At 43.6% G+C, this 26,093-nt stretch overlaps 1 protein-coding gene and 1 long non-coding RNA gene across 4 annotated transcripts; one reads left to right on the top strand and one right to left on the bottom strand.

Annotated features, from left to right (window-relative positions):
- Positions 1–10,353: 10,353 nt before the first annotated feature.
- Positions 10,354–23,631, bottom strand: LOC147574058 (uncharacterized). Of its 3 annotated transcripts, XR_015243886.1 has the most exons (4): positions 23,401–23,631; positions 21,913–22,164; positions 16,170–16,274; positions 10,354–12,818 (listed from the first exon to the last, which is right to left on the bottom strand). It is a non-coding gene; the product is annotated as an uncharacterized LOC147574058 (long non-coding RNA). The 3 variants fall into 3 exon arrangements; XR_015243885.1 differs by lacking the exon at positions 10,354–12,818 and having other exon boundaries at positions 15,318–16,274; positions 22,289–23,631; XR_015243884.1 differs by lacking the exon at positions 10,354–12,818 and having other exon boundaries at positions 15,318–16,274.
- A 103-nt stretch (positions 23,632–23,734) lies between these two features.
- UBB (ubiquitin B) lies at positions 23,735–25,705 on the top strand. The gene is made up of 2 exons (XM_086686106.1): positions 23,735–23,882; positions 24,621–25,705. The coding sequence occupies exon 2, from the start codon at positions 24,627–24,629 to the stop codon at positions 25,542–25,544; it is 918 nt and encodes a 305-aa protein (XP_086542232.1). The 5' UTR covers positions 23,735–23,882; positions 24,621–24,626; the 3' UTR covers positions 25,545–25,705.
- The last annotated feature ends 388 nt before the right edge of the window (positions 25,706–26,093 follow it).

Here is a 26,093-nt window from a genome sequence, read left to right as displayed (position 1 = left end):
TAGATAGATAGATAGATAGATAGATGTATATATACAACCAAAGTGGGACTCGAACTCACAACCCCGGGATCAAAAATGGCATCCTCTACCAACTAAGCCAGCTAGATGCCCCTCCCTGCTATTTATCAGTACCTACATCCTTCCTAGCAACCAACGTGCCAGTGGTAAATTCTGTTTCCTGGGCATTTGCAGGGGTACTAACTTTGTGCCAACTAGAAAAAGAAGTCTCTTCTGGGCAGATACAAGCTGGCAGGCAAAGGACTTGGCGAGTTGACTGATGCTTCTCCGTGAGTTAGAAAAAAAATCCCGTCTTCCTGAGCTGCCCTGTGGTGGTCCTGAGTGGTTACTGAGTACCAGGGACTGTGCTGATGAAGGACTTCAGCTGCCTCCATTTTGACCTCAAACTTGCTAGTTGGGTGTTTCTTTCTAGCCTGTCTCTAGGCTCAGGAGCAAGACCCTGAGGGCAAAGCATCCCTCCCCCCCCACCATGGGGAAAGGAAAACTACCCCCTCAAGCCGCAAGGACTTTCCTGAGCCAGCAAGATCAAGATCCTCCCCACATGATTGACTCCAAGACAATGACCAGTGATTTGACCTTCACCCCCCACCTACGCCCCATGTTTTCCTATACAAACCTGGAAGTATTTTCAGCACTTTGAAGACAGTCTTTGAGAAGCTGTTTTCCCGGTGGGGGCCTCACTGAATTAAATCCCTTTCTTGTTTCACCTCCACTTGTCTCTCTGTCTTTGGATTTCGTCAGCAGTGAGTGGCCACACCTGATCTGTTTGGGGTCCCCGGAGCCAGGCGCCCTTGAACGCCTGCACACCAGCTACACTGGAGTGCTTTGCATATTTTTTCCAATAATCCTCACCACAATGCAGGCACTACCACCGTCCATGTTTTTCTGATGAAGAACCTGAGTGCGAGCGCAAGCAGCACACAACTCACGCCAAAGAGCTCACGCCAAAGGGAAGGGCAAAGACCTCGGTTGCCCTAAACTTCTTCCCACGTCCACTGCACTCCCTGGAGTCCCAGCAGAACTGTAACTCATTGTGTCTCAGGGTGATTTTTAAAACCAAACTTTTATGTTTATTTATTTTGAGAGACAGCACAAGCTGGGGAGAGGCAGAGAGGAGGAGAGACAGAATCCCAAGCACTGATGGTGCAGAGCCCGATGTGGGGCTCGAACTCACAAACCTCGAAATCCTGACCGGAGCCAAGATCAAGAGTCGGACACTTAAGTGACTGAGCCACCCAGGCGCCACAAGACCGATTTTTTTAAACTCTTTGTTGTTATACTAATGAATGTACATAATGTACATGTAGTGTCCAAACAAGAATAAAAAGAATGTCCGACAAAGTTAAGGAAGGAAGTTTTATCAGTTTCTCTGCAGTTCCCTTACAACTCCTTCCTGGCCCCCTAAGAGATAACTCCCATCCCAACTTTTGTGCTAATCTTTATCACACATGTATGTATATCTAAATAATATGATATTTAGTCTTGTCTGGTTTTGAACTCTACAGAAATGAAATGACACTGTACGCACCCTTCTGAGATGATTCTTCTGTGACTCGCCCATGTTGATGGGTATAGTTGGAATTGATGTGTTCACTGTTGCATAGTATTCCATTGTACGAACATTCCACAATGTCCGTCCCATTCTTGCTAGATATACATGCCTAGTTTTTGCTACTATAAACAATGCTGATATAAACATTCTTGTTCCTATCTCCTCATGCATGTGTGCAAAGACTTTTTCTAGGATATAAAGTGTTTACAAATTTTTTCAGACAATTTGTTTTATTCTTTAAAAAATGTTTATTTTTGGAGGCGCCTGGGTGGCTCAGCTGGTTAAGCATCCAACTTGTGCTCAAGTCATGATCTCACGGTTCATTGGTTCAAGCCTCTCGTTGGGCTCTGTGCTGACAGCTTGGAGCCTTGAGCCTGCTTCGGAGTCTGTGTCTCCTCTCTCTCTGCCCCTCCCCTGCCTGCACTCTGTCTCTCTCTCTCAAAAATAAATAAACATTTAAAAACATTTTTAATGTTTATTTTTTGAGAGAAAGAGTGTGTGCATATGCATAGGGAAGAGGAAGAGAGAAATGGGGACAGAGGATCCCAAGTGGGCACTGAAGCGGGGTCCGCACTGACAGTGCAGACAGTGGTGAGCCTGATGAGGGGCTCGAACAAACGAACCATGAGATCATGACCTGAGCTGAAGTCGGACACTCGATCAACTGAGCCACCCAGGCACCCCTTAAGACAATTTAGTTATGAGCACATGCCAAACTTTTATTATAGTTTCGCTGTAATAGCAAAGGCTTCTCACAGACCACATCAAAGATTTCTCTCTTGGTAGAAACACTTAAAGGGAGAAAAATTACTAGGTAATTTAATTTTTTATTATTTTTTTTATTTTTAACGTTTATTTTTGAGAGAGAGGAACAGAGCGCGAGTGCGGAGGGGCAGAGAGAGAGGGGGACACAGAATCTGAAGCAGGCTCCAGGCTCTGAGCTGTCAGCACAGAGCCCGACATAGGGCTTGAACCCATAAACCGTGAGATCACGACCTGAGCTGAAGTCGGATGCTTAACTGACTGAGCCACCCAGGCACCCCATAGGTAATTCAAAGGAAAAATTTTTTTCTGTTTCTACTCTACTCTCAATACTTAATACCTTTTTTTTTAGTTATTTTTTTAAATAAAAAAAACATTTACTTTTGAGAGAGAGAGAGTGAGTGAGTGTGTGAGCAGGTGAGGGGCAGAGAGAGGGAGACACAGAATCCAAAGCAGGTTCCAGGCTCTGAGCTGTCAGCACAGAGCCCAACACAGGGCTTGAACCCACAAACCATGAGATCATGACCTGACCTGAAGTAGGACACTCAACCGACTGAGCCACCCGGGTGCCCCTATTTATTTTTGAGAGAGAGAGAGAATCCCAAGCAGGCTCTGCACTGTCAGTCTCATGAACCCTGAGATCATAACCTGAGTCAAAATGAGGAGTCAGACGTTTAACCTACTGAGCCACCCAGGCGCCCTAATAGTTCAGTACTTGTGACATCAGATGTGGGAATTTTTCCCCACACCAAGCAATTCTCTGACACCAGCTGGTTGTCCTATAATTTAACTCAATTCTGGTCCCATCTACCTGGAGTTATCCCACAGGTTAAGGGCTCAGTCTACAAGACTGTCCCCTCCCCACTCCCAGGTCAGATGCCAACCGCACGTCCAGGTTGTCACCTGTACTTCTGATCCACTAGCTATAAATCAGAAGTTCTCACTTCCGGCTCCTGGGGTTTGATTAATTTCTTAGATGGGCTCACAGAACTCAGTTTACTTACTGGATTACCAGTCTATTACAAAGGCTCTAACTCAGAAACAGCCAAATGGAAGAGACGCTTTGGGCAAGGTATGTAGAGGGTAAAGGGTGCAGGGCTACCTTACTCCCTCTGGGCACGCTGCTCTCCCACCTCTGGGTGTTCACTAACCAGAAGCTCTCCAAAACCCTGTTGCCTTAGGGATTTTTATAGAGGAGCCATTGCACAGTGTGATCAATGAAATCATTGGCCATTGATGATTAATTCAACCTCCAGTCCCTCTCCCCTTTCCAGGGATGGGGAAGTAGGGCTAAAATTTCCAACCTTCCAACTGATTGGTTTCCATGGCAATCAGCCCCCCAATTTAGGGGTTTTCCAAAAGTCACCTCATTAAGATAAACTCTGGAGTGGTTGAAAGGGACTTGTTATGAGTAACAAAAGACAATCTTTTTTATTCTAACCACTTATAAAATTCCAAGGGTTTTAGGAGCCCTGTGATAGGAATGGGGACTAAGACCGATTTCTTATGATAAATCACATCATAGTAATTGTTGTTAGGTTGTGTACAAAAGAAATGTCTCATTAAAGATCTGTAGACTCTTCGGGGCACCTGCCTGGCTCAGTCAGAGGACTGTGCAACTTCTGAGGTTATGAGTTTGAGCCCTACGTTGGGTGTAGAGATTACTTAATAAACTTTAAAGAATTAAAAAAAAAATCTGTAGACTCTTTGGGGCGCCTGGCTGGCTTAGTCACAAGAATATGTGACTCTTGATCTCAGCGCTGTGAGTTTGAGATCCACGTTGGACATTGAGCCTACTTATAAATAAATTAATTAATTGATCTTTAGACTCTTGACTGATAGTGGACAGTCAACTTTAGTAGATGGCTATCTAGTTTCTCACAAGATATCTTAATTTCATTATAATCTATCATAAAATTGCTTAACTATTTTATGAGCAATGCTACTGGCTTCCCAGAGGGGGCTGTGAATTAACATCACACCACATACCAGGTTTAAGACAGTGTTTCTTCTATAATAATTGAAGTGTTAAATAACAAAAATTCAACCCACTAAATTTTAAAGATCTAATTGGCTTTATTAATCGATTCATGAATCTGGCAGCATTCCATCTAGCAAGTAGAGGGGAGCCCCCAGGGGCTGCACAAAAGAAAGGCAAAGAAAGGATTATTTCAGGCAGGTTCACCTTCCCTTAGGGGGAAAGACAGGAGTCTTACTAGATAGATTATCTCATCTGCCTTTGCTGGGGTGTAAGGGTTTGGGGGGTTTGTTTTCCAAAGAGTTGTAACAATTTATATCCTCACTGCAGTGGGTGAGAGTTCCTGTTGTCCTGCATCCTATGCAACAATTGATACTATCTGACTTTTTAATTTTTGTGCATTCAGAGGCTATGAAATGATTTTAATTTGGTTTTTAATCATGGTTTTAATTTGTGTATTCCTGATTACCAATCTGATTGACTTTTTATGTTTATTCCATTCTGTTTCCTCTTTTATGTTCTTTATATCTAAATCTGTGCTATCCATTGCTAATTAAAACTAAATACCACTTAAAATTCAGTTCCTCAGTCTCACTAGCCATATTTTCTAGTGTTCAATAGCTATGTGTGGCTCGGAGCTATTGTGCAAATATGGAATATTGCCATCACGGCGGAAGGCTCTTTTGAACAGCCCCATTCTAGTTATTGACTCTTGTGAAATATGTGTTGTCCGTGTCTCCTCCAAATTTATGGCTGGTGAGTTGTTTGGTTTTTTTTTTTTTTTTCCTGTCTTTATTGGGTATGTTGATGAATGAAGTTGATGAATAAAAGTCCCTAATTTTTTTTTAAGTTTGTTTATTTATTTATTTATTTATTTATTTTTTTATTTACAGAGAGAGAGAGAGAGAGAGAGTGAGCGGGGAGGGGCAGAGAGAGAAGGAGAGAGAATCCCAAGCAGGCTCCATGCTGTCAACACAGAGGCCGATGTGGGGCTCGATCTCAAGATCCTGAGATCATGATCTGAGCCGAAATCAGGAGCTGGGTGCTTAACTGACTGAGCCACCCAGATGCCCCAGAAGTCCCTAATTTTAATGTGGTTGAATTCAGGAAAGAGCTATCAAACCTCTTTATCTTGATCATAAAGATATTTGCCTACGTTTCTGTCTATAAAATATAAAGTTTGCCTTTCACATTTAAGGCCTGAGTCCACCCAGAATTTAGTTTTGGGTGTGATGTAGAGTAGGGACCTATTTTCATTTTTTACAATTGCCCCAGCAACAGGGTTCCTCCTTTCCCCATTCTGTGTATATTAGATTTTTCTTTTTTTTTTTTTTTGTAATGTTTTTTAAATGACGTTTATTTATATTTGAGAGAGATAGCGACAGAGTATGAGCTGGAGAGGGTCAGAGAGAGGGGGAGACACAGAATCTGAAGCAGGCTCCACAAAGCCCAATGTGGAGCCTGAACTCATGAACTGTGAGATCAGGACCTGAGTCGAAGTCCAGCGCTTAACCAATTAAGCCACCCAGACGCCCCTGTGTATATTAGGTTTTTACATATGCATGGCTCTTTCTCTGAGCTCCCTCATCTGTCTCATTAATCCAGGGCCAATCTCCTTGTCTAAACTATTATAACTTTATAATGCAATAAAGGCATGATATCTTGGTGCTTCTGGAGTGTCTTGACAGTTCTTGGCCTTTTGCCGTTCCTCATAAATTTTAGGTTTGCTTTTCAATTCCCCCATACAATCCTGTCACTGTTTTGATAGGAGATGCTACAGAGCTATAGATCGATTTGGAAAAAAACTAGGATCCATGTGCTAGGGTGGTGTTCACAGCCCTGGGGATGCAACAGTGAACAAGACTGACCATGGGGCTTCCCATCAAAATTAGAATGAAATCCAAACTCTTCACCGTTGCCTGTAAACCAATCCACACTTGATCTGCACTTCCCCCACTCCCAGCTCATCTTCCACTGTTTCTTCATTTGCTGGGCTCCAATCACACCTCCCTTCGCCTTCCTTCAACCTGCCAAGCACTCTCCCACCATGCTTTTTGCTGGACTCTGCCACCCCCTGCCCATTATTTGCATGATGGGCTCCTTCACTTGCAACAGGTGTCTGCACCAACGATCGCCTTTCAGAGAGGCCATAACATTATCTAAAATACCTACAGCATATCTCTCTAACACTTGCTTTATTTTTCCCCACAGTACTCATCACTACCTAACATATTAAAGATTTTTTTGTTGTTGCTTTTTGTCTGCCTCCTTCCAAGAAAGTAAGCTCTATGAACCAGGAACTCTTTGTTCACTTTTGCCCTCAATCTGTGCCTGGAACATAGTAAGCACTTAATAAATTTGTTAAATGAATGCAAGAAGCAGGACCAGACAAATGATCAAGAAGCCTTTGAAAAAAACCCAGGTAAGATCTCTAAATTTGTTACCTGTAACTATAGGGCTGTCTAATGTGTTAGAAATATTTGGCTAGTGTTTATCTATCCAAGTTGTCCCCATCCCTAAGGAAGAATAGTATTTAAGCACCTCACGATTTTAGAGTCCTATTTGCAAATATGTCACCCGTATTTGGAGGGGCAGATTGATTTGATTAATTCTGATTCGTCAATGTTTTGTTGATCACATTTGCGGTGTTATAATTAAGGCATTTTTACCTAACCCTTAAAATGTTTTTGTTTTCTTTTGGAAGATCTATAGTTTTTCATTACTTTTATGTTTGTGATCTGTCTTTGAGTTAATTTTGGTGCGAGGCAAAAGCTGAAGTCTGTTAGTTTGTTTGCATATGGATATATCTGATGGTTCCAACACCATGCACTTAAGACTATCCTGTCTCCACTGAATTTCCTTGGTGCTTTTGGTGAAAATCAGTTGTAAGTAAATGGGAAGACCTATTTCTGGGCTCCATTCTGTTATGTTAATCTATAGGTCTATCCTTATACCAACAACAGGGTCCTGATTACTGTGTCTTTATAGTAAGCTTGAAATCAGGGAAGTACTCCAAATTTGTTCAGTTTTTTTTTTTTCCCAAAGAATAGCTTTGGCTACTCTAGGTCCTTTCTGTTTCCATACACAGTTTAGGATCAGCTTACCGATTCCTAATTTTTACTTTTATTTTTTTGAGAGAGAGTGTGAGTGGGAGAGGGGCAGCAAAAGAGGGGAACAGAGGATCTGAAACGGGCTCTGAGCTAACAGCAGTGAGCCCGACGCCAGGCTCAAACTCATCAACCACAAGATCATGACCTGAGTCGAAGTCGGATGCTCAACAAACTGAGCCACCCAGGTGCCCCCTTGATTCCTAATTTTTACAAGCCTGCTGGGATTGTAATAGTGATTGCATTGGATCTATACATAAATTTGGGAAGAACTGTCACCTTAACAACATTGAGTACTTTAAATCGTAAACATGGTATGTTTCTCCATTTGGGCAAATTAATAGGTTTTTTTTCCCTTGTTATAGCTTGTTTAGGGGTTGATGAGTATGATTTACTAGGCAATAACCACTCCTGTTTTCAGTCCTCACTTCAATAGACATGTAATAATAAAGTTTGGTTTTATTATTTTTAAAAAAGGTCAGTTCCCTTTTCTTCTGGAATCACCTCCTTCTTTACTTTTTTTTAAGTGAAACTTTTCACTATTTTGAGTGAAAGAGAGAGTGCACACAAAGAGGGGAGGGGAAGAGAGAGAAAGAGAAGGAAAGAATCCCAAGCAGGCTCCTTGCTGCCAGTGTAGAGCCCGACGTGGGGCTCCACCCCAGGACCCTGGGATCATGACTTGAGCCGAACTCAAGAGTCAGTCAGATGCTTAAACGACTGAGCCACCCGGGTGCCCCTAACCTTCTTGTTTCTTTCTCTTTTTTTAAAATTTATTTTAATGTTTATTTATTTTTGAGACAGAGAGAGACAGAGCATGAATGGGGGAGGGTCAGAGAGAGAGGGAGATAACAGAATCCGAAGCAGGCTCCAGGCTCTGAGCCCTCAGCACAGAGCCCAAAGCGGGGCTTGAACTCACAGACCGTGAGATCATGAGCTGAGCCGAAGTCAGACGCTCAACCGACTGAGCCACCCAGGTGCCCCAAACCTTCTTGTTTCTTATGTTTGAAGTTTCTTGGAAGCATTCTGGGGCCTGAACCCCCTCTAGTCCCCTTAATGATCAGCCTTTTTATATTCCTCAGACTCTTACTGACTCCTACTTCTCTACTCCACATTAATTCATTTGATCACTAACCAAGTTTTTTTTTCTTTTTTATGTCCCCAATCCTGTGGACAGAGTGCTGTGGGCCAAGGGCAGGCCACCCCCGAGACAGGCCACATTGGCATGTAAATTATTTTGAGCTGAAAATAATCAAGACCCAAAAGACTCAAGAAGAAACTGACCTATCCCCTGCCCCCACCATATGCCTAAAAAGAATTTAGATAGAGGGCCTGTACCAGGGAGAGAGCTATTAACAGAGATTCCTTATTATCTGAGAGACTTATCTACTTATCAGGGCAACCCATGTTTTCCAAACTTCTCTCACTTCCTGCTAATGGCCTTCCTCTCCTTTGCACCCCCAGACTCCCGCCCCCCTCCTGAGCTCAGGATGACAGACACACCTCATTTTGCCTGACAGTCTTTGGAAATTCATGTCTGTGCGGATTCCCCATACATACAAAACTAAATTTGATTTTTTCCTGTTAATCTGTCTCATGTAAATTTAATTCTCAGTCCAGCTAGAAGAACCTTGGAGGAAAATTTCTTCCTCCTCAAGAGTGTTTTAACCCCTTCTTTCCTCCACCATGCCCCAACTATCCATCTTATTTCTTCACTTTTCTTTTTGTTCTAAGATGTAACCAGGAGTTGGGTTAAACAGGGCAGGGCTTCCCAAAGAGCCAATAGTGTCTCCTTGAAGGGACCGACTCTGCACCTAAAGGGCCACCGGCCCCTGATGATGTCCTCTGGTGTCTGAGGGAGAAATCTGTGTATTGGAGGCCTCATCCAAGCATAATTAGGGAACCCCACATTCTCCTGTGCTACAGCACCCTCTATGGAGCCCGGACATTGACCCATTTACTGAAGGAACAGCTCCTGTTGGTGCCTGGGAAGGGAGTGTGTTGACAACCAACAGATACTCATTGAGCACCTCTGTGCTGGGCACTGCTTCGAGCAGTCTTATAAGACCTCTGACCTCCCTGGTCTTCCTATGTATGGGGGCGGGGGGGGGGGGGTAGACCAATTAATGAATTGAATAAATACAGGTATGCATAAGTGATCTGAAGGCAATAAAAGAACGTTGCAGTGCAGTATGACAGGGTGGTCAGAGAAGGTCTGAGGGAGAGACTGCTGAGTTGAAGCCTGTAGATGAGAAAAAAGGGAAGCGCAGTCCAAACATAATAGCACACGCCCTGAAGAGAATGAGCTTGGTGTGTCCGTGAGATGGAAGGAAGGTTGTCATGGCAGGGTTCAAGCGAGTGAAGGGGATGTGGAGGGGGTTGAAGCTGAGAGGGAGGTATGCATTGACTGTGCTAGGCCTGTGGGCCCATGGTAAGGAATCTGGATTTAACTCTAGGTATAACAGGAAGCAGAGGGGTGACAGGCAGTGAGTGATGTAATTTGAATTCCTGGATTCTCCAGCAAAGGAACACACCCTCTCTGATTTGACCGTGCGTGCGTGGCTTGGGGCTGGGAGGCCTGGAGGCAGAAGAGGCATCAGAAAAACTGTCTCCTGCATGGCTAGAGAGTCGAACAATGGTGAAATGGGGGACACCTCCCAATCAACAATGAGACCTTTATTTTTTTTTTTAATTTTTTTTTAACGTTTATTTATTTTTTTGAGACAGAGACAGAGACAGAGCATGAACAGGGGAGGGACAGAGAGAGAGGGAGACACAGAATGTGAAACAGGCTCCAGGCTCTGAGCCGTCAGCACAGAGCCCGACACGGGGCTCGAACTCACGGACCGCGAGATCGTGACCTGAGCCGAAGTCGGATGCTCAACCGACTGAGCCACCCAGGCGCCCCAACAATGAGACCTTTAAAGCCTGTGGCTACCTATATGGATATCGGCTTGCACTGGAGCTGTGTGTCTGAACTGGGAGATTTGAACTTTACCTTGGCATCCTGGTGAATCCAACTCAAGGGTCTGCCCAAGGCACACTTCCCTCTGCTATTCCCATCAGTTGTAGCTGGTACATCCCTCATGTCACCACTGTTTCTTATAAGCTCCTTTATTATAGTGTTTCTCATATGGTATTTACATGTTTGCTCTTTAACTGGATGATGAGCTACTTGAGGACAGACACCAAACTGCTCAACTCGGCTGTATGCTGGGGACACAGATGACTGGTTAGGTGAGTCTCTGTGTGGGGTACAACTAAAGACAAACTTAAACACCTGAGGAAATTTGGATTTGTTCCCGGAACGATTCTTTGCTGTTCCATCCTTACAAAGACCACTTTTGACACAGCACTGATGATAGATTGACCTGACCAGAGGGTATGTGTTCCATCTTTGTCCAGCCAGAATGTTTCCTTTGTTCCAAGCCACACCATCTTGAGATTTTGGACTAACTGGGTTGGACTCTTACAGAAAAGCTGGGCACAAGTCTATATCAAGGGCCGGCGTTGGAAATAGCTGCAATATTTTTTTTTCTTTTCAGCTGATATATAATCAACAAATAACATCCTGTAAGTTGAAGGTCTACAATGCGATGACTTGTGGTTAAGACGACGTTAAGATCTATTCTCAGCAACTTTCAAGGGCACAATACAGTATTGTTAACCATAGTCAACATGCTCCACATTAGATCCTCAGAACTGATTCATCTCGGTGTAACAATATTCTGGATTCACTCCACTGGAGGGATGCAACGGTGAGCTTTATCCATTTGTCACAGAGTTTACTCTGTTAGAACCTATACAAGACATTTTTCTCAGAAGTAGTTCTGTTTTTCTTGAACAAACCAATTTGTCTGTATCTCAGGGACAGTGTGATATATGCCTAATCCGGTTTTCCTCTTTGATTTGGCCACTTAGGTAGCTTAGCAGTGAATCTGTAGCCTATTCCTAGTAACCTTAAAGGACCACTGAACACTATGAGCACAGAGATTAAGAGAGCTTTGAAGTCAGGCAAACCTGGCTTGAAATCTCGCTTCTGCCGCTTCTTAGCCATGTGAATGTAGGCCACCTATCTGGTTTTTTCCCCAAGTGTTTAAAAACGGGCATAATCACAGTATTTACTTTGGGAAGTTCTTTTGTTGGTAAGATTAAGGGATACAATGCTAAGCATAGCGCCAGACACATCAACAAAATTATAGGGGCGCCTGACTGGCTGAGTTAGAACATGTAACTCTTGATCTTGGGGTCATGAGTTCAAGCCCGACATTGCGTATAGAGCTCACTAAAAAATAAGTAACTAAAAATAATAACCAATTGTAATCATTTTCACTTGGTGGTAAGCAGTTTTGTGTGCTCTAAGATGCAGAAACCCACAATTTTCCCACCTCAGAAATGTGTAAATTGCTTTGATTTTGATTAGTTGTTTTTTTAAAACCTGCTAAATATACCCTTTTGCTAGAAGTGGTATAGATAAGAGTCTCCGGAAAACTTGCCATACTGATAGGAAAATTTGCCATACTGATAGTTAAGTCTGCATCTGGGAGGTTCTTCCTCTCAACACACACATAGTATAGCGAAGGAGCAGATCTTATATGTCTTACAGGTTGAAGAACACATGGAAAGGACACATGGCCACCCGGCTTCAGGTATTCACGACTTAGGGTGATCCTTGGTCATCATAGGTTCATTACTATTTATATCTTCTGATATGTCCTCTGACATCTGTTTGGATTCAAAGGGCAGTTCTTCATCCCAAAGTAATTAAGGAATCTGTTCAGCTTCCTTTTGGGGTCAAATTCAAACAGAGAGGATCTATGAGGGTGACACTAATGTGTGGTATATTTCCATAACTTAATAAGTCTCAAACTGGGTAAATACATCTTTGTATTTTATAAAAGGAGACTCTGATGTTTATCTTTAAAAAAAAATTTTTAAACTTTTTTATTGCTGAGGTCAGTTTACTTTCACTTCCTGAGATGCCTTCCTGTTCAGCAAGGATTCACCTTAAGATGTTTGCTTAATTTAACATTTTTACTGCTTTATAGAGGGTTAAATGATGCAAGATAAGCTGCACATGTTTAAAGTTTGGATCTATGCTCATACCCATCAGATGATCACCAAAATCAAGAAGGTAAACATTTCTCTGACACCCCCGTCTCTGCCTTTTACAACCCATCCCACCTCATCCTTTCTTCCTGCCTCCATCCCCAAGTGACCAAGTGACCAGTGATCTGCTTTCCCTCCCGATAGTTTGTAATTCCTGGACTTGCCTTGAGATTCATCCGTGTTGTTATGTGTATCAATGGCTCGTTTCTTTTTACTTCTGAGTAGTGTTCCATTGTGTGGCTACTACGATTTTTCTAACCACGTGGACTTAGGTAATTGTCGCTCTCCATACTGTCTGGGAAACAGCAACAACAACACACTAAATCCGTGGCCCACCTCTAGCAAAAGGACAGGCCTGAAAGCCAGCATTTTCTACACTCATCCCACCCCCAACTTCATTTCTTCCTCTTTCTTCTCCTTTTGTTAAGTTCCTCCTTCCACTTACCTTTTAATTTTGGTATGTACACTTAAGTCAGTCATCTTAGACCTTTTCTGAAACAAGGACGAAGTACAACTAAATCATGCTCCGTTTTTATTTGATTTTATCAGTTCTTTCATCCTGTTTTCTTTAGGGATGCTGGATTTTGTTGATTTGGTCTACTTACAGATGCTCATCATATCCTGCTTGGACAGCTGCTATCATCTCTGGAGTCCTTAGCCTCTAAGCTCATCTCCCTTCTATTCACCTGCTATGATGTCACCAGGTTATCATTCTACAGTAGAAATCTGATCATGTCATTCCCACGCAAAACACCCACCCAAAGGAACTGAAGTCCTTAGCATAATAAGGCAAGTCATTAGTCATTCATTCTTTCAACAATACTAAGCACTGATTATGTAACAGGCTCTAGGCTAGCTGGCTAAGTGTGGAGGTATGGTGACAGACTGGAGAGATGTGGCCTGTACCCTCATGGAATTTGTATTCCAGTAGGGAGCCAAATAAACAACCACGTAAGCAATATAATTATGAATTGGATAAATGTGAAATTGTTATTAAGTAGCCAGGGTGCTGTGACTAAGTTCTGGGAGCAGGGCTGGATGGCAGAGAAGTGACATCTTTCTAGGAGGTGACATTTATACTGCTTAAACTGTGACAAAGAAATGACCATGGGGAGAGTTCTAGGCAAAGGAAACATTGAGTTTCCAAGGTCCAGAAGTGGGAAAGAGCGTGGCTGGCCAGTATGGTGGGAGGTGGTGAGGTCGCTGACGGTTGAGCTCTGCCTGCTTCTCCAGCCTCATTTCCCAAAACACAGACCGACCTGCAACCACCCCTAAATCCCAGACATGCATAGCTACCCACTATTTCCTTAACAAACCATACCTTCTCAGTTTTCACCTGCTCCCTCCTGCCTGGGCAATCCCAGCCTTGGTGATTGGGTTTCTAAATCCAAAGGAAAACCTTTGGGTTCCTCGCCTACCCTCCTCCATGCACTAGACTGCTCCTTCTTCCACTGTGCTTCCAAGGAAATCTATATGTACTTCTCCTTTTTTATACAGCCAACATTTACTGAGTGCTCTCTATCTGCCAGGCACTGTTCTAAGCACTTTTACCTGTATATTCAACTTTATGGGGCAGGTTTATTTAAAATCCTCAAAACTTCTACCAGCTACGAGTTATTACTACCTCCACCATATAGATGAAGAAACGGTGGCTCAGAAAAGTTACATAACTCATCCACAGCTCTACAATGAGTAAACGGCAGAGCTAGGATTTCAACTCAGACCAGTTTGTATTTTAAGCACTAAGCCCTTTTTGCTCTTCAAGATTGATCATAGTAGCTAATATTTATCAAGCACTCCGTATGTGCTGGGCTTGCTTCTTGACTCTTCATATAAATGAACTTCTTGAATCCTACAACTCGCTGAGGTAGACACTCTCAGGGCTCACAACAACCAGTAAGGCTAGCCCTAAGACCAGGACTCTCCTGGGTGGAGCCCACTTCCTGTCCCAGTCAGCAATCCCAATGCCTCCTATACCCAGAAATCACACAACAAATTTTCGCTGGCTGAATGAATGAACTAGCAGAACCAGTGTTTTTCTCTTCGCTCAGAATTCAGACTTCAAGAGCATCCGGTGCCTGGAAAGAACTGGAGAATTATAATGGAATATAAATCTGTTGTAGAAAATACACACCACTGAGAACTGATTAATATAAAGGCTAACTAGGGGTGCCTCGGTAGTTCAGTTGGTTGAGCGTCGACTTCCGTTCAGGTCATGATCTTATGGTTCGTGAGTTCGAGCCCCGCGTCAGGCTCTGTGCTGACAGCTCGGAGCCTGGAGCCTGCTTGGGATGCTGTGTCTCCCTCTCTCTTTCTGCCCCTCCCCCACTCATGTTCTGTCTCTTTCTCTCAAAAATAAATAAACATTAAAAAAAAATTAAAAAAAAATTTTTAATACAAAGGCAAACATATTCATTGTATTTCGGATGTGAGATAAGAAAATTCCTTTATGTATCAGAGGTTGTCTTATGTATTAGATGTACTAACCAACCCCTCCAACAGCAAAATGGGGCAAAGGCCTGCTTCTAAGACAGCTCTCACCGTAAATCTAATCCATGTTGAAATGTTCACAAAGCCAACAAAAACAACACACCAACTTACAAAACCATCTACATCTTTTGTCTAGCTATTGTTCTTTGGTGTGGCAGCAAATAAATTCCATTTATTAGACACAATAAATAAAAGTTTAAAATGTCACTGAAATCTCAATTCGAATAAGTTCATGACCCTAAAAAACAAATGGGAAGTAGTCACTGGTAATCAGTAGAGGAAATGAAGAATAGTTACTTGAATCTAAGGGGATGGTACAAAATTTATTTATCCGAGAAACCAGTAACTACTATTGTCTAGTCCATTTTGGGTGTGTAATATAGTTTCCTAACAGGTTTGGAGATTGAGACAGCTAACTACTGCTTCTTGGTCTATTGACAAGGTTTGGGAATTCCCTGGAAATGTATTGGGAAAAAGAAAATCCCAGTCTCTCGAAGGCCGTTTGTGTAAAGAGCAAAGGAAACCAAACAAAAGGCAAAAAAAAAAAAAGGGATGGAAGTGACAGTTGCTCGGTGAGCTGCCAAAACTTGAGACTCAATTTGACAAGTTAGAATGATGCCTGGTCCCCATTTTTTCTTTACAGACAGGGAAATGAAAGGTTGAAGATGTGAAATAAAATACACAGTCAAGGGGCTGATGTAAAAAGTTGAGAACATAAGGTTTGCTTCCAAATCTCATGCTCTTTTTGCTGTGGTACACCGCCTGAGGTTACTCAAAGAATTGATTGGTAAGTTTGACATAATTGCCAAATTCTAAAATGAGAACCAAAGGCAATTTGTTGGTATGAGCTCACCCAACATTCACTGATACCCTCGCATCCCTCCATTAACAGTGACAAGTCATTTCACCGCCTCTTACAGTTTGTCCCAAGAGGCTCCTGAAGCGCCTCAAACCAATGGACCTGTGGTAACCAAATCCATCAAACTGTCACACCTGCCTCAGAAAGTGTCTCCTTCCCTATAGTCAAATCCCATCTGAAAACAAATGGCCTCATATGTACAAAATAACCTGGAGGGGACTTGATAAATACTTTTTTCTAAAAGAAATCTTCCCATCAGATGGGCAGAATTTAATAATTTTTTTTAAGTTTACTTACCTTGAGAGTGAGCGAGCAGGGGAAGGGCAGAGAGGGGGAGAGAGAATCCCAAGCAGCCTCTGTGCTGTTAGAGCAATCTCATGAAACTTGAGATCATGTCCTGAGCTGAAATCAAGAGTCAGATCCTTAATCGACTGAGCCACCCAGGTGCCTCCAGATTGGCAAGACTTTAAATTCTGAAAATAATAAGCGATACGGAGTAATATATAGAACAGTGGGATTCTCCTACATTGCTGGTGAGATTATAAATTCATACAATCCCTTTGGAGAGCAATTTGGCAAAACTTAGTAAAGTTGAAGATAGCATCCCACAATTTTATTCCTATGTATACCACCTAAATACACACGAAGACAATGATACTGCTTTTATTGTTATAAAATGGTGGTGTTATGGAAAAGAGTAGGATAGTTCCTCAAAAAATTAAAACTAGAACTACCATATGATCAAGCAATTCCACTTCTGGGTATATGCCCAAAAGATTTGAAAGCAAGAGGCACCTAGGTGGCTCAGTCGGGTAAGTATCCGACTTCGGCTCAGGTCATGATTTCAAGGTTCGGGAGTTCAAACCCCACATTGGGCTCTGTGCTGACAGCTCAGAGTCTGGAGCCCACTTCCAAATACAATCACACTGGGGATTAGGATTCAACATACGAATTTTGGGGGTACACAGTCTACAGCAACATGTAATATTTAAGGAAACATAAATGTATAGTATCAGCTTCAAAAGGTGCCTGGGATTGGGGCCTCTGGCTGGCTCAGTCAGTAAAGCATGTGACTCTTGATGCTGGGGTCATGAGTTCAGGCCCCACATTGGGTGTGGAGCCTACTTAAAAAAAAAAGGTGCGTGGGGTTCAAAAACATCAAATTCAGTATTATACTATCTCTGGGAAGGAAAAGAAATGACTGGCATTGAAAATGGAATCCTTGGGACACCTGGGTGGCTCAGTCAGTTGAGCGTCAGACTTCAGCCCAGGTCATGATCTCGCGGTTTCGGAGTTCAAGCCCCGCGTCAGGCTCTGTGCTGACAGCTCAGAGCCTGGAGCCTGCTTCAGATTCTGTGCCCCCTCTCTCTCTGCCTCCCCCCCCCCCCCCGCTTATGCTCTGTCTCTCTCTTTCAAAAAAGATGAATAAACATTAAAAAAATTAAAAAAAAAAAAAAGAAAATGGGATCCTCAGTGGAGGAAGCACAGTGTTTCCACACCGTGCTGGAGTGACAGGACATCCAAAAGCAAAAAAAAAAAATCAACCTCAATTTAAACTTGACACCGTATACAAAAGTAACTAATTTGATATGGATTTTAGATTTAGGTGTAGAGACAACACAGGAGAAAATCTTTGGGCTGGATGAAGAGTTCTTAGCAGGAAAAGCACAATCCATTAAAGAAAAGAACCAACAGTTGAGGGGAGACAACAGAAAACTGGGGAACTGGAGGTCTTAGAAAGTTTACCCAGCAGATGTAGTAGAAACAAGGTAGAAAGAAAGCTAGAAGGGTGACAGGTCAGGCTCTGAGTGAAGAATCCTGGAGTTTAAGAGTTCAACCAGCTTCAAGTGATATCAAAGTTCACTGCCGAAGTCAAATGGAGATAATCTCTAAAGAGATGAAGGGGGGCGCCTGGGTGGCGCAGTCGGTTAAGCGTCCGACTTCAGCCAGGTCACGATCTCGCGCTCCGTGAGTTCGAGCCCCGCGTCAGGCTCTGGGCTGATGGCTCGGAGCCTGGAGCCTGTTTCCGATTCTGTGTCTCCCTCTCTCTCTGCCCCTCCCCCGTTCATGCTCTGTCTCTCTCTGTCCCAAAAATAAATAAACGTTGATAAAGAGATGAAGGAAATGTGGTATAAGATAGGGTGTTGAGACTTCATCAAAATAACAAACTTTCGTATTTCAGAAGATACAATCAAAAAAGTAAAAACTCACAGAATGAGTGAAAATATTTGCAAGCCACATATCTAAGAACTTGTATCAAGAATATACCAGGAACCTCCAAAACACAACAGCAGAAAGCCAAGACAATCCAATTACGAAACAGGCAAAAGACATGAACAGACATTTCAGCAGAGGATACACACATGGCAAATAACCACGTGAAAATATGTTCAAGGTCACCAATCGTTAGGAAAATGCAAATTAAAACTATGATGAAATATCACTATATGTATATTAGAATAGCTAAAATAAAAAGAAACAGCGATAATACCCAAATGCTGTGAGGATGCAGAGAATCTCCCATACGTTGCAGGTGTGAGTGTAACCAGTACAGCCAGTCTGGAATATAGCTCAGCAGTTCCTTAAAAACCTATCCATATTCTTACACATGACCCAGCAATTACAAGTACTGGGTACTTGTCCCAGGGAAATGAAAACATATTCACCAAAAAAAAATGTGTATATTAACATGTATATCAGCTTTACTTCTAATAGTAAAAAATTGGAAATATATCAAAAGTCCATCTGTATGGGGCGCCTGGGTGGCTTAGTCGGTTGAGTGTCCGACTTCAGCTCAGGTCATGATCTCACAGTTTGTGGGTTCTAGGCCTGTGTTGGGCTCTGTGCTGACAGCTCAGAGCCGGGAGCCTGCTTCAGGTTCTGTGTCTCCTCTTTCTCTGTCCCTGCTCCACTCACACTCTGTCTCTCTCAAAAATAAACATTAAAAAAAAAAGTCCATAGGTGGATAAATAAACCAATTGTGGTACATCCATACCATGGAATGCTACTTGGCAATGAAAAGGAATCGACTATTGATATATGCAACACCTTGGATGAATTTCAAGGGAATTAGGCTGGGTGCAAAAAAGCTACTGTCAAAAAGTTACATATTGACTGATTCCAACATTTCCAAAATAACAACATTATAAAGATGAAGAAAAGGTTAGCAGTTGCCTGGGCTTGGGGGTAAGGGGTGGGAGAATCCTGTGACCATAAAGAGGTAGCATGAAGGATCCTTGTGATGAAACAGCTCTGTATCTTGATCATAGTGGTTACGAATTTACCCAAGTGACAAAACCGCACAGAACTATGTACACACACACACACACTAAAGTGCATATAAAACCGCTGAAATCTGAATAAGGTCTGTAGAACATACAAATGTTATTTTCCTGCTTTTGATAGTGTACTGTAGTTGTGTAAGGTGTTACCACTAGGGAAACTTGGATGAAGCGCATAATAAGATCTCTCTCTACTATTTTGGCAACTTCTTGTGCATCTATAATTATTTTTAAAAAGTAAATAAATCATTAGGGAAATGCTAATCAAAACCACAATGAGATATCACCTCACACCCATCAGGATGGCCATTATAAAAAAATAGAAGAGAGTAACAAGTGTTGGGGTGCCTGGGTGGCTCAGTCTGTTAAGTGTCTGGATTCATCTCAGGTCATGATCTCACATTTCATAGGTTCGAGCCCCACGTAGGGCTCTGTGCTGACAGCTCAGAGCCTGGAGCCTGTTTCAGATTGTGTCTCCTTCTCTTTGCCCTCTGCTGCTCTCACTGTCTCTCCCTCTCTCTCAAAAATAAATAAACGTTGGGGCGCCTGGGTGGCGCAGTCGGTTAAGCGTCCGACTTCAGCCAGGTCACGATCTCACGCTCCGTGAGTTCGAGCCCCGTGTCGGGCTCTGGGCTGATGGCTCGGAGCCTGGAGCCTGTTTCCGATTCTGTGTCTCCCTCTCTCTCTGCCCCTCCCCCGTTCATGCTCTGTCTCTCTCTGTCCCAAAAATAAATAAAAAAACGTTGGAAAAAAAAAATTAAAATAAATAAATAAATAAACGTTAAAATTTTTTTAAGTAGTAAAAAAAAGAAAGTAACAAGGGTCGGTGGGGATGTGGAGAAACTGGAACCTTTGCACATGGCTGATGGGTATGTAAAACGGTGCAGCCATTATGGAAAACAGCATGGAGGTTCCTCAAAAAATTAAAAATAGAATTGCAATATATAAAGCAATCCCCTTTCTGAGTGTATATCCAAAAGAACTAAAAACAGGATCTCGAGAGATATTTGCACACCCATATTCCTTGCAGCATTATTCACAATAGCCAAGGGGTGAAAGCAACCCAAATATCCATAGACAGACGGATAGATACACACACAATGTGGTATATACATACAATGGATCATTAGCCTTAAAAAACAAGGAAATTTTGTCACATGTATGGATGAACCTTGAAAATGTTATGCCAAATGAAATGAGCCAGTCACCAAAAAAACAAATACTATATGAATCCACTTTTATAAGGTATCTAAAGTAGTGTAAGGTAAAATAGTGGTTACTAGGTTCTGGGAGTGGGGAGAAATGGGGAGTGATTCTTAAGTGAGTACACGTTTCAGTTTTGCAAGATAAAAAAAATTCTAGAGATCTCTAACACAATAATGTGAAATATAATTAATACCACTTAACTATACACTTAAAAATGGAAAGATGTTAAATTTTATAGTGTATATTTTTTGCTATAAAAAAAAGCTAAAGTGAGGTGCCTGGCTGGCTCAGTAGGTAGTGTGTGACCCTTGATCTTAGCATGGAGCCTACTTTAAATACATTAACTAAAAAAAAAACAAAAAAAAACTGAAGCAAAATAAAAAATGTTAAGATTTAATAAAGTTGGGTGTTGGTTATATGATGCTGGTTATATTATCTCCAACTTTCATTTATGTAATATTCCATAATACACATTTTAAAGTAGCTGTTTTATAATGGACATATTTCATTTTAAATTTTTTTTTTTTTCAACATTTATTTATTTTTGGGACAGAGAGAGACAGAGCATGAACGGGGGAGGGGCAGAGAGAGAGGGAGACACAGAATTTGAAACAGGCTCCAGGCTCCGAGCCATCAGCCCAGAGCCTGACGCGGGGCTCAAACTCACGGACCACGAGATCGTGACCTGGCTGAAGTCGGACGCTTAACCGACTGCGCCACCCAGGCGCCCCATATTTCATAATTTTAAGACCCAATGTAAAGACAATACAGAATTTTTCTCCATGTTCATTTGGACATCCAACATCAAAGTTTCTAACTTGCTGGTAGTAAATCAGGAGTCTCATAATTCTACTGACATGAATAGCCAAACTAGGAAATGACAAACCACATATTAACTCCGTATTTTAAATATCAGCTGATGATGTCAAGAAAACAATTGTGAATTTATCATTGGAACCACAGTTTTCTCACAGATTTTTATTAAAAGACATCTAGCCAAGGGGCACCTGAGTGGCTCAGTCAGTTGAGCATCTGACTCTTGATTTCGGCTCAGGTCATGGTCTCTCAGTTAGTGGGATCGAGCCCCATGTCAGGCTCCTTGCTGATAGCAAAGGAGCCTTCTTGGAACGAACTCTCCCTCTCTCTCTCAAAATAAATAAATAAAGTTAAAAAAAAAAAAAAAAAGAAGAAGACATCTACCCAAGTAAAATCACTTAGAATTTTTTTTTTTCCAAAGGAACTGCCTAGGCAAAAACCATTTGACTATGGAGAAGAAGTAAGTGGTGACTTTTTGTTTTGCATTTTGGTGCCTAAGGCTGTCACAAAGTTGGGGTGTTTTTTTTCCCCAATTGAAAAAAGGTAAAATTGCACTTTATTCACCGAACATATATTGAACACAATGCCAAGTGTCATGCTAAATTACCAAATCCCTGATCTCTGATTTTGTCATTCTATTTCTTAATTTGTTTACAAATTGTTTTTTACAGTTTACTACCAAGAAAGGATGCGATTACTAAAAATGTTCATTTATAAACAGACCATAAAAAATTCACCTTGTTTTACAAAGACAGCACCTGTCATCCTTCTGAAAACGTTTTGCTTTGTGGCGGTCACCGAAGGTCCCACTTTGGGAAAACATTAAACCAGGAAGCTGTATGACTCACTTGGTTCTGGCAATTGCTGGAACTCTGAACTAAGTCATCCTATCAGTCAGGTGATCTCCATTCTCGTTTATTCTCCCCACCAACACGTATGACTCAGGAGAAGATGCTAGTTGCTGAAACAAGTTCAGATTCATTGTGAGTCTGACAAAAATGAAAATTCATACTTTGTCAAAGAAACATTTCATCAACCACCTCCAAGTCCAAAATGAACTTGCAGATCTTAAAGAAACTATTTTTATCTGTTATTCCAGGAAGTAGATCTTACCAAGTTTTAGTACACTCAAGACTGTCAAGGTGTCTGTTAACTCCTCAATATACCTGTCTATAGTGCAAGGTCATCGGCACAGTTTTTTAATATTATGCTTAGAAATGTTGTGATTTAATGACTTCTCTAAGTGATATCCAGCTAATTTGCGTTAATGTGCAAATCTTTAGACCACTCCTTACTGAGATTGGTTATTACGCCACAAACAGCCATTTGCGTGTTTATTTACATCCCCGTCTCCGTGACTCAGACACCGGGCCACGTATCCCCGAGATCCCAACGCCCCTCCCTGCCTTACTCACGCTCCTCGGGTTATCTCCTAGGGGGACACGGGGCCACACCCAGGGTGGAGGGAAACCAGCCAGAGTGGCCTTAGCCGGTCACCTCCGCCTTTAGTGTCGCTTGAACACCACACATTAATGGGAGATATATTACTTTCTTGGACACGAATTCCTCGTCAGCTCTCAAAGCGGGTCTTCGGCTCCCTAATTTGCATCTCTCTTTTTCCCCACCAGAGTTTTGTGAAACAAAAGGGAAAGAGACTGCGGGTTTCGCGGGAGCCAGACCTAAGCCCGCCCCCGTGTCACCTGGAGCCGGGGCCTCGCCTCTCCGGGCCTGAAGGCGCTGGGAGGCCCGGGCCCCGCAGAGGTTCCCACCACGAGTCTAGATGACTGACTCTCCTCGGAGCCCTTGTGGGGATCGAGAAGGACAAAAGCATTCTGACTCCAATAAACAAGTGTAATTAAAGCTCTTCAACCCCGCCATTACCAAGCGCAAAACTAAAACCGACCAGGGCGGGATCGCGTTAAGACTGGGGGTGGGGGCGGGTTTGTGCTTCCGCTGCAGACGCCGGCAAACGCCGGCAGAAACCAGCGCGGGCCGCGCCACCCAAACCGGAACCGGGGCGGCCTTCCCGGGGAAGTCGCCGCAGAGGAGGCTTTTTCCTCACTTAAGGCCCGAACACCCAACATTTAGCGGGGGAACGGGGGACTTCGGAGGCGGGAGTCAAGTACCCCTCCTCCCTCTCCGGCCGGAAGTACACCTCTCTCGCGAAGGCGCGCCTCTGGGGCGCACGCGCACAGAGCTACTTAGCAACGTCCGCGTTTACCCACCCCAGCACGGAGCCCAGCAACAACGGAGCCGCCGCGTCTCCCACCAATCAGCACCGGCCTCGCCTTCATCCGCCTCACCAATCAGCGCCGCCGCCGCAAGGAAGTTTCGAGAGCTTTCGAGGAAGGTCCCCTTAACTCAAATCCATCCGCCTGATAATGTTCCTATTTTTTCCTAAGGGAGGAGAAGGGTCACCTGGAAGACAGGGGAGCTGAATTTTTAGGGTCCTTTCTTCGCCTCTGAGGAACCTGGGGCTCGGTGGAAGGGCCTAACCGGGCTGCGGGAGGTGGGGCCGAGCGAACTACTTTCAGCAGCGTACGGACACGGCGGCTACGTAAGCAGTGATGAGTCACGCAACAGACGCTGCATAAATCCCAGCTCCGCGGAGCCGCGAGCGTTCAGAAGCGGCTGGCAGCGCTGGGTGTGTGTCGGTGTCGGGTCGGCCGGACGTGATTGTCTTCGGTGTCCTTGGGTTCGCTACCAGGTACTGGCCCGCGGCCTTCGAGACCTGGGAGGAGTGGAGAGGGGCTCTAAGCGAGACCAGGCTGGCAGCTTTGGGGGTCCGGGTGGCTCTCAGGGAAAGGGGTTGGGGGAGGGGAGGGCGAGGTGACGCGGCGCCGCGGCGCCGGGCCTTTCCGGAAGAGTCGGCCTTGTTTACGTGCAGGGAGCGGGGGCGGTTCGCGCGCGCGCGCCGACAGACCAACCGACCCTTAACCGATGGAGATTCCATCGTGTCTGCTTCAGTGGGGGAAGGCGGAAAAAAGGTGGTCTAGCTTGGTTTCTAAAACTGTTACAGATTTTGAATCCCAACGCGGGGAAAGCGTCCCGCCTCATTTCCGTTTAAACAACAGTTTTTATTTTTCGAGTTTTAGGAAGGGTTTTTTTGGTGGTTTTTTTGGTTTGTTTTTAGTTCTACGTGTCATGCTTAGGTTTTGGGGGAATTCCGGGGACGGGGTGGGGAAGGAAGACGATTTAGCGAAGAAAACAGGAAACCTTGAAAACGTTTTTGGTCTTTCATCGTCTTTAAGTTGAAAGCCTTTACTAGATTCTATGTTCAGTGCCTGATTGGAGGCTACTGAAAGTCGAGAGGTTTGTGAGAGAGGTTAATACGGTCAAGGCACTTAAGAGAATGAAGTTAACTTCCCTTTGGATAATGATTTATGTAAGTAACTTAAAGATCCTGTGGTGGTACACTAACCTTTTATTCCTTTAAACGTTTTAGGTCAAAATGCAAATCTTCGTGAAGACCCTGACTGGCAAGACCATCACCCTGGAGGTGGAGCCCAGTGACACCATCGAAAATGTGAAGGCCAAGATCCAGGATAAGGAGGGCATCCCCCCAGACCAGCAGAGGCTCATCTTTGCAGGCAAGCAGCTGGAAGATGGCCGCACTCTTTCTGATTACAACATCCAGAAAGAGTCGACCCTGCACCTGGTCCTGCGTCTGAGGGGTGGTATGCAGATCTTCGTGAAGACCCTGACCGGCAAGACCATCACCCTGGAGGTGGAGCCCAGTGACACCATCGAAAATGTGAAGGCCAAGATCCAGGATAAGGAGGGCATCCCCCCAGACCAGCAGAGGCTCATCTTTGCAGGCAAGCAGCTGGAAGATGGCCGCACTCTTTCTGATTACAACATCCAGAAAGAGTCGACCCTGCACCTGGTCCTTCGTCTGAGGGGTGGTATGCAGATCTTCGTGAAGACCCTGACCGGCAAGACCATCACCCTGGAGGTGGAGCCCAGTGACACCATCGAAAATGTGAAGGCCAAGATCCAAGATAAAGAAGGCATCCCTCCTGACCAGCAGAGGCTCATCTTTGCGGGCAAGCAGCTGGAAGATGGCCGCACTCTTTCTGATTACAATATCCAGAAAGAGTCGACCCTGCACCTGGTCCTGCGTCTGAGGGGTGGTATGCAGATCTTCGTGAAGACCCTGACCGGCAAGACCATCACCCTGGAGGTGGAGCCCAGTGACACCATCGAAAATGTGAAGGCCAAGATCCAAGATAAAGAAGGCATCCCTCCTGACCAGCAGAGGCTCATCTTTGCAGGCAAGCAGCTGGAAGATGGCCGCACTCTTTCTGATTACAACATCCAGAAAGAGTCCACTCTCCATCTGGTTCTTCGTCTGAGGGGTGGCTGTTAATTCTTCAGTCTTGAAGTTCATAGTGCCCAATGATGGCATTGCTCTGCACTCTAGCCATTTGCCCCAGTTTAAGTTTAGAAATTACCAGTTTCAGCAATTGCTGAAATACTGGTTTTCTCAATAGCTGTTCAAAATGTTAATAAAAGTTTTGTTGCATGGTAGCATATTTGGTGTCTGTCGTGAAATTACACGGGGGGGGGGGGGCTCCTATCTGATTAAAAGGGTCCCTTCAAGGAAGGGGGATTAGCTTTCAGAAGGTCATTTTCACCAAAGTCAGTCCCCTTGGGAAGGAAAAGGTGTTTTGAGTTGCGGGAAATTTGTCCTTTGTTAAAGGTCGTAAGATTCTGGTGTAATGGGAAGCCATTTCAGAAGTGCAGTACAATTAAAAATTCGTTGAATTGGAGGCCTATTGAGGGAAAGCAAACTTGCCTACCCCTCAAATAGTTGACCTGATTGATCCTTGTAGAGAAAAATGAAATTTTTGTTGAGGCTGCTGAATTGTGGTTTCAAGTATTGTGATTTTTTTTAAGTAAGCTCTATGCCCAATCT

The sequence above is a fragment of the Puma concolor genome, chromosome E1 (genome assembly GCF_028749965.1).
Source record: "Puma concolor isolate L17-30 chromosome E1, mPumCon1.1.hap2, whole genome shotgun sequence".
In the NCBI taxonomy this organism is placed as follows: Eukaryota; Metazoa; Chordata; class Mammalia; order Carnivora; family Felidae; genus Puma; species Puma concolor.
The sequence above is the reverse complement of the archived record's forward strand: the minus strand, read 5'-3'. Positions and strand labels throughout refer to the sequence as shown.